Below are 8,099 nucleotides of genomic sequence, written 5' to 3'. Positions count from 1 at the left end.
ATGAACAGACTGTGATGGGGGTGCTAAGGTGCTCCTGGACTGCTGGTCCCTACATGTTGATGGAATGGTGCTAGTCAAAGGGTTTTGTAGCGTGGCGGCAGTGGGATCTGTTCTCGTTCACAGGTGCCCTCAGCAGCACCAGCACCGGCAGTATTAAAGCAGGATGCATGCTTGCCAGCTGCAGCAGACTGCTAGCAGGTGCTGAGATGCCTGCCTCCATGAAGGCATTGACAGCAGGGGTAGAGTCAGCATAACTCAGGGGGTCAACAGGTCCCCACTGGTGACTGTGTGCATTGTTGCACTGATGGTAGTGTTAGTATGGGGGCAGGGCACTGGTGGGTGCAGGTGTGTGTACACCCTCTGTGGCTACTCAGGGCAGGGGAGGGTTCATTGTTTTCAGAACCTAGTTTCATTCTGGTGGCAGTGTTGGCACAGGGGCAGGTCACAGACAGAGGCAGGATTGGTGGGCTCTGTGCCCACTACAGCTCTGACTGCAATGGCAGTATGGCAGAGGAAGGGGAGCAGAGTGCACTTCTACTGGCAGCAGAGGCAGGGCAGGGTGCACGTGCTCACATAAGCTGGTGGGGCAGGGAAGGGAAAATCCACCTGCACACATACAGGCCAGCCAAATGATGTCAGGGGGCAGGGGCAGTTGGCCATGGCTTGGAAGAAGCTGCAGCAGAGGGAGGGAGCAGGCAGGTTGGTGCATGGCCCTAGGGGCCACCTCACTGGAGCTCTCCACCAATCAGATATGGTCTGACATTACAGAAGCTAAGATGCAGGTCTCCAGGGAACCTGAGTCTGCACTGCAAGCAGAAAAAAACCAGGCTGGAGCACTGGGAGAGGTCAGCAGACCAGGGGGTACTAAGGTTGGATCTGCCCCGTCTGATGGGCAAGACTGCCCTGCAGAATTCATGTCCCACAGTTCCCCTAGGGCTAAAGTCTCCTATGGAAGCAAGTCAAGTCTGGAGGGATGGGCATCCCTGGCCGTGCTCTGCTATAGATGTTCCTGCAGCAAATCCTCTGGGCTCCGTATCGGCTAGCGTGCTGCTCCTACCACTCCTCTAAGCACCTCCCCTGCCAACCCTGTGTCTGTGGTGATTGAGGGGTCTCCTCCTCGTGGGATTCCAGAGGCTCGTGGCAAGAGTAGGTTGCTCCTGGCCAGTTCAACTCACCCATTTCCCCAAAGTTCTTGGGGGTGAGGAACAAGTCCCATTGCACGGTAGCCACGCCCAGCTTCTGCCCAGCTTTTGTGTCTTGAGGACCTGTTAGGACTGTGCCAGTCATCCCAGTCCCACAGTGACAGCTGCTCTACCTGGCTGCAACTAGTCAGACATCTTGACCAAACTGGAAGTTTCTTACAAAGCTGAGCATAGCCTTACCATATGATCATACTCCCAGGCACTTACCCAACTGATCTGAAACATGTGTATGCAAAAACCCAGTCATGAATGTTTACAGCAACTTTATTCCCTAACAGCCAAAAATTGGAGACAACCACAATGTTCTTCAATGAGTGTACAAATAAACAAACTGTGCTATATTTACAATAGAATGTTATTCATCAATAAAATGGTCATTAACTACCAAGCCATAAAAAAAGCATGAATGAATCTTAAATGCATAATGCTAGCTGAAAGAAGCCAGTTTTGAAAGGTTATATAATGTATGACTCCAATTATATGACATTCTAGAAAAATTAAAACTATAGAGACAGTAAAAGACTGGTGGTTACCAAGAGTACAAGGAGAAGAAAGAAGAGTCGAATAATTTAAGTTGAAGAACAATTTAGGGTGGAGAAGTTATTCCTTCTAATACTGTAGAAATGAATACATGACATTATAAATATGTCAAAAACTATAAAAAAAACCCTAATTTGTGTAAGTTTTAGCAACTATACTACAACAAACTGAATAACCTTGAAGAAATAGATAAATTTCTGGACACAATTTGTCAAAATTAAATTAAGAAGAAATAAAAAATCTTAACCGATCAGTAAGGAATAAAATTGAATCAATAGTTTCAAAAATCTCCCAGCAAAGAAAAGCCCAGGACCTAATGGATTCGCTTTTAAATTTTACCAAACATTTGAAAAAGAACTAATACCAATGTATTCCAAACTCTTCCAAAAATTGAAGAGGCAGGAACACTTCCATACTCATTTTAGAAGGCCTGCATTACTCTGATACCTAAGCCACAGATGGATACTAAAAGAAAAGTTCAATCCAGTATCTCTGATGAACATAAATGCCAAAATACTAACACATTAAATCTAGCAGCACATTAAAAGGATAATTCACTGTTATCAAGCACAGTGATATTTGAACATATGCAAATCAATAAATGTGATATACCACATTGGCAGAATGAAAGGCAAAAACCGTATGGTCACCTCAATAGATGCAGAAAAGGCATTGACAAAATTCAACATCCTTCATGATAAAAACTTCCAACAAATTATGCTTAGAAGGAGCCTACCACAGTGATAAATGCCACATATGACAAGCGCACACCTAACATCATATTCAATGGTGAAAAATTGAAAACTTTCCTTCTAAGATAAGAAAGAAAATAAGGATGCCCACTCTCACCGAGTCTACTCAATATCTTACTGAAAGTACTAGCTAGAGTAAGTAGGTAAGAAATAAAAGGCAACCAAATTGGAAAAGAAGAAGTAAAATTGTCTGTTTGCAGATGATGTGATCTTATATCGAGAAAATCCCAAAGATGTCCTCAAAAAAACCTTTTAGAATAAATGAGTTCAGAAAGCTGCAGATTAAAAAACGAACATACAAAAACTAGTGGTATCTCTAAACACTAACAATGAATTATCTGAAAAGGAAGTCAAGAAAACAATCCCATTTATAACTATAAAAAATTAAAACAAAATACTTAGGAATAAATTCAACCAAGGAGGTGAAAGCTCTGTACACTGAAAACTATAATACATTGATGAAATAAATGGAAAAAGAGAATTAAAAGTAAACATATCTATGTACATTAATTTAAAAAAATTAATATTGTTAAAATATCTAAAATAATTAAATTACCTACAGATTCTATCAAGTCCCTATTAAAATTCCAATGGCATTCATCATAGAAATGGAAAAAACAAAACCAAATTTGTATATACTTGTAAAAGACTCCAAATAGCCAAAGTAATTTTGAGAAAAAGGAGCAAAGCTGGAAGCATCACACTCACTGTTTCAAACTCTACTACAAAGCCATATTAATTAAAACAGTATGGTACTATAAAAACATGACACATAACAATGAAACACAGTAGGGAGCCCAAAAATAAATTCACACATATATGGCCAACTAAGATTTGACAAGGATGCCAATAATACACAATCGGAAAAGAAAAGTCTATTTAATAAATGCTGTTGGAAAAGCTAAATATCCACATGCAAAAGAAAGAAACTGAAGTCTTGTCTTATGACATATACTAAAACTAACTGGAAATGAATTAAAGATTTAAATGTAAAACCTGAAAGTGTAAAACTACCAGAAGAAAACATAAGGAAAAAAACACCTTGACAACAGTATTGGCAATCATTTTTTGGATATGACCACAAAAGCACAGGCAACAAAAAATAAACAAGTGGGACTATATCAACTAAAAATTCCACTGCACCACAAAAGAAACAATTGACCAAATTAAAAGGCCACCTATCGAATGGGAGAAAATATTAGCAAACCATATGTATGATAAGGGGTTAATATTCATAATATATCAGGAAGTACACAAGTCAACAGTAAAACAACAAACAACCTGATTTTTACAATTGGCAAAGATTTTAACAGACATATTCCCAAAACAGACATAGAAATAGCCAACATGTGTATGAAAAGGTGCTCAACATCATCAACCATTGGGAAAATGCAAATTAAAACCACAATGAAACATCACCTCATACATACTGGAATGGCTATTATGAGAAGACACATGATAACAAGTGTTGGTAAGGATGTGGAGAAAAGGGAACCCTTTTACACTATTGATGGGAATGTAAATTGGCACAGGCATTATGGAAAACAATATAGATGTTCTTCAAAAAATAAAAAATAAAACTTCCATATGTTCCAGCAGTCTCACTTCTAGATATATACCCAAAGGAAATGAAATCTTTATCTCTAAAAGATAACTATACTTCTATGTTCACTGAAGCATCATTCACTATAGCCAAAATATGGAAACAACCCAAGTGTACATCAATTGATGAATGAGTATAAAAATTGTGGTACATATATGTGATAGACTGTCATTCAGCCACAGAAAGAAGGAAGTTTTGCCGTTTGCAGCAACATAGATAAACCTAATAGACATTATGGTAGGTGAAATAAGCCAGACACAGAAAGACAGACACTATATGATCTCACTTACATGTAGCATCTGAAAAAAAAAAGCTCATCGAAGGAGAGAGTAGAACAGTGGTTGTCAGAGGGTTTTGAAGTCAGAGAAAAGGGGAATATGTTGGTCAAATGGTACAAACTTTCAGCCATAAGATAAACACATTCTTGGTAACTAATGTACAACATGGATGGTGATTAATGTGTTAATTTGATTGTGGTAATCATTATACACTGTATATGAATATCAAATTATCATTTCATATATCTTGAATATATTTGATCTTTATTTGTCAATTAAATATTTATAAATTTAAAAATCTACAAAAGAAATCATTTCAATTCTATACAATAAAAAAGAACTATCTAAAAGGGAAATTAAGAAATTAATCTCATTTCCATTAGAACCAAAAAATAAAATATTTAGGAGTAAACTTAAGGAGGTGAAAGACTTGTACACTTAAACTGTAAAACATTGATGAAAGAAATTAAAGCAGATGCAAATAAATGGAAATACTTTCTGTGTTAATGGAATAGAATAATTAATATTGTTAAAATATCCACACTACCTGAAGCAATCTATAGATTCAATGCAATCTCTGTGAAAATCCCAACATCATTTTTTAAAGAAATTTTTAAAAATCCTAAAATTCATGTGGAGACACAAAGACTCATGAAGTGACATGGACAGGGGAAAAGGTGGCAAGAAGGTTTTATTTAGGAGGGAAGAAATGCGGTTACATGCTAAAGGTTACACCCAATAGGGAGGACAAAGTTCATGTTACATACAGATGAGAGAAAGGAGAGTTACCGGAGTAATCGCCTTTAGTAAAGGGGAGGGGATGGAATCTGGTGCACAGGTGGAAGGGTTTACTTCTGTAGGAGCAGGTTCAGGTCACCCAGTCTCAGGAGAAGTTAAAGGAAACTTAATCACGGATGCACGTTGTATAGTGGTAGTGATGGGAGATTAAGGAATTCTCACCTGCTACCTTTCTCAGTAAAACAGGAAGCAATACAATAAACAGAGTGAGAATAGAGGATTATTTGAAGATTCAGACCACTTTTTCAATAGTCTGAATATTTTTACATGTACAAAATTTATATTCCCAAGTATAAACTTTGGTTATTATCAAAAATAAAATATTTTAAAACTCAATTTTTGACCCCCTTGCATTTGGGGTTCCAGATGTTTTGGATGATGCCCATTTAATGTACTCACTTGAGATTTGAATATGTAGTAAGCTAGTTAAAGGGAGGCAGTAGGAGAGGCTTTTGTTATACTAGGGGCGATTCGTGAGGTCCAAAGTGATTCCGGATCATCAACTTGATCCGAGGCGCATGGCTAAAATTGTAGTGTTTTTTTCAGCCAACAGATGGCTAAGATTGTAGCAAGAACAACTTCCCTGACAACATAGGTCACCTGTGTTAGTCTGTAAGGCATCTCTGGATGTCCAGCCTATAGTCTGCTCTTTCAGACTTTCTAGCGATTTTGTGAACACCTAACTCTCGATATTAAATGATGTTTTGTTTCAAATAGCTAGAATGGTTTCTTCTCTCTGACACAAAATCCTGACTGGTCTACGAAAAGACGGTCATTATTAAACTTATAGTGAAATCAATTGGCAATAAGGTCAAACATACAGCTAAAAGTCATAAAAATTTGCTAGGATTAATAAAGAAGCTCTAGAAAAAAAAGTAAAATGTTTTTGTCATCTTTTTCAGTAAAGGTAACCAGCTTTCTTTTGCCACTCTCTCTTATTTATGTAAGAAAAATTGGTAGTTTAATATCTTTCAAAGTGCACTTACAAATATAATATTTTCCTCTTAATGATATTTTCCAACTCTTTGATATCTGCATAGAATCTTGAGTTTACAGCCCTAAGTCATTTATGACCCTTCAGTAGAGGAATCACTCTTTTGCTTAAAGCCACAGAATGGCTTCTTATTGTAATTGTAATAAAATGAAAACTCATATTTACTATGTAGACCATATGTCTTTGACACTACCAGTATCTCCAACTTCAAGTTTAATCATCTTCACATTGAATTACTATATTCCGGGTAACATGGACTTTATTGTATTCTTCAAATATATCAAGTTCATCATCATCTTTGAGTTTTTGCACTACCTGTGCCCTCTGTCTAGAATACTATAGCCACAAATGTTTGCATGTTTGGCTTCTTCAGTTTATCCAGATATGATCCAAAATGTCAGCTCTTCAAGGCCTCTTTTGATTATTAAACACAAATTGGTTACTCCCAATCCAGAGTCACAATTTATCATTTCACTTTTCTTTTTAGTTTTTACAGAGCAGTATCTCTTCCTGAAACTATGCTGTTTATTTTCTATCTTAACGGCGGTCTATTTTCACTAGGTTGTATCTCTTGAAGAGCAGATAGACCTTATCTGCCTCAGTAATTTCTTTCTTCAGTTCCTAGAATAGTCCTGACAAATGGGAGGTATTCAATGATTGCAGTACTTGGAAATAAACAAATCAATTTCAGATAAAATTCTACAGTCTATTTTTATTCTTTTTTTTTTTTTTTTGCCCTTTTTCAGGCTATGTGCTTATTAAACACTTTTTCATGGAAGCTTTCACTTCCTGGTTGTGAAGGGTATAAATGACAGGATTCAACAAAGGAAAAATCACTGTGTGGAAGAAAGAAACCACCTTGTCAGCTGGGAAAGCCCTGAAGGGGCGAGTGTAGATGAAGATGCCAGGTCCAAACATGAAGAATGTAACAATGATACGGTTGGTGCACGTGGACATGGCCTTGTTTTTCGCCTCAGAAGAAGACCCTCGTATGCTACAAAGAATGACTGCATAGGAGGCCAGAAGCCCCAGAAAGCACAGGAGTGTCATCAGGCCACTGTTGAAGACCATCAGAAGCTCCACCACAAATGTGTCGGTGCAAGCCAGCTTGATGACCTGTGGGACATCACAGAAGAAGTTGTCCAGCTGGTTTGGGCCACAAAAAGGCAAGCGGAGGATGAGGACCACCTGGATAATGGAGTGGACAAAATCCCCAAGCCACAGAGCCAACATCATTGCATAGCAGGCTCTAGGGTTCATGACAGTCGAATAGTGCAGAGGCCGGCAGATGGCGATGTAGCGGTCAAAGGCCATCACAACAAGGAGTAATCCCTCCCCTCCTCCAAGGAAGTGCAAGAAAAAGAGCTGAGTGATGCAGCCTCTGTAGGAGATTACCTTCTTCGCAGAGAGGAAGTCCACCAACATCCGGGGAGCCGCAATGACGGAGTAGGATGCATCCAGGAAGGCCAAGTTGCCCAGAAAGAAAGAGAGGGGGGCTGTGAGGCCAGGGTCTGACTTTATGGTGAAAATGATGAGGAAATTTCCGGGGAGGATGATAAGGTAGAAAATTAAGATCAGCACAAAGACCAAGAGCTGAATATCTTGAGACTGTCAGACCAAGGAGGATAAATTCTGTCACTACTGTGTTGTTTGCTATCTTCATTTCTTCTGCCTGTAGCATATCAATAAAAGAGTTTATTTTCAGGCGTTACATCTAGATTATAGTTCTTGAACTAAACACAAGGTATGCCACATTTCTATCATTCTATCTCAGCAACCTAAGAAATCACTTCTACTGTTTATGCTTTCTCATTTCGTGATGGCCAGCTCCCGGGTCCTGAAGCCACACTCTTCCTTCCGTTTCAGTCCTGTGCTTCTGTTTCAGTGCTCACTCATGTGAGACTTGGATGCTTCTGCTCTGAATTTGTTCCT

General features: G+C 38.6%; 1 protein-coding gene across 1 annotated transcript; it reads right to left on the bottom strand.

The window, feature by feature from the left end:
• Positions 1-6,882: 6,882 nt before the first annotated feature.
• LOC129012654 (olfactory receptor 4N2-like) lies at positions 6,883-7,830 on the bottom strand. Its single transcript, XM_054448564.2, is given in 2 exon segments — positions 6,883-7,779; positions 7,781-7,830. Coding segments are annotated over 2 exon segments (915 nt in total). The 3' UTR covers positions 6,883-6,914.
• Positions 7,831-8,099: the final 269 nt, after the last annotated feature.

The sequence above is a fragment of the Pongo pygmaeus genome, chromosome 15 (assembly GCF_028885625.2).
Source record: "Pongo pygmaeus isolate AG05252 chromosome 15, NHGRI_mPonPyg2-v2.0_pri, whole genome shotgun sequence".
NCBI classification, from domain to species: domain Eukaryota; kingdom Metazoa; phylum Chordata; class Mammalia; order Primates; family Hominidae; genus Pongo; species Pongo pygmaeus.
The sequence above is the reverse complement of the archived record's forward strand: the minus strand, read 5'-3'. Positions and strand labels throughout refer to the sequence as shown.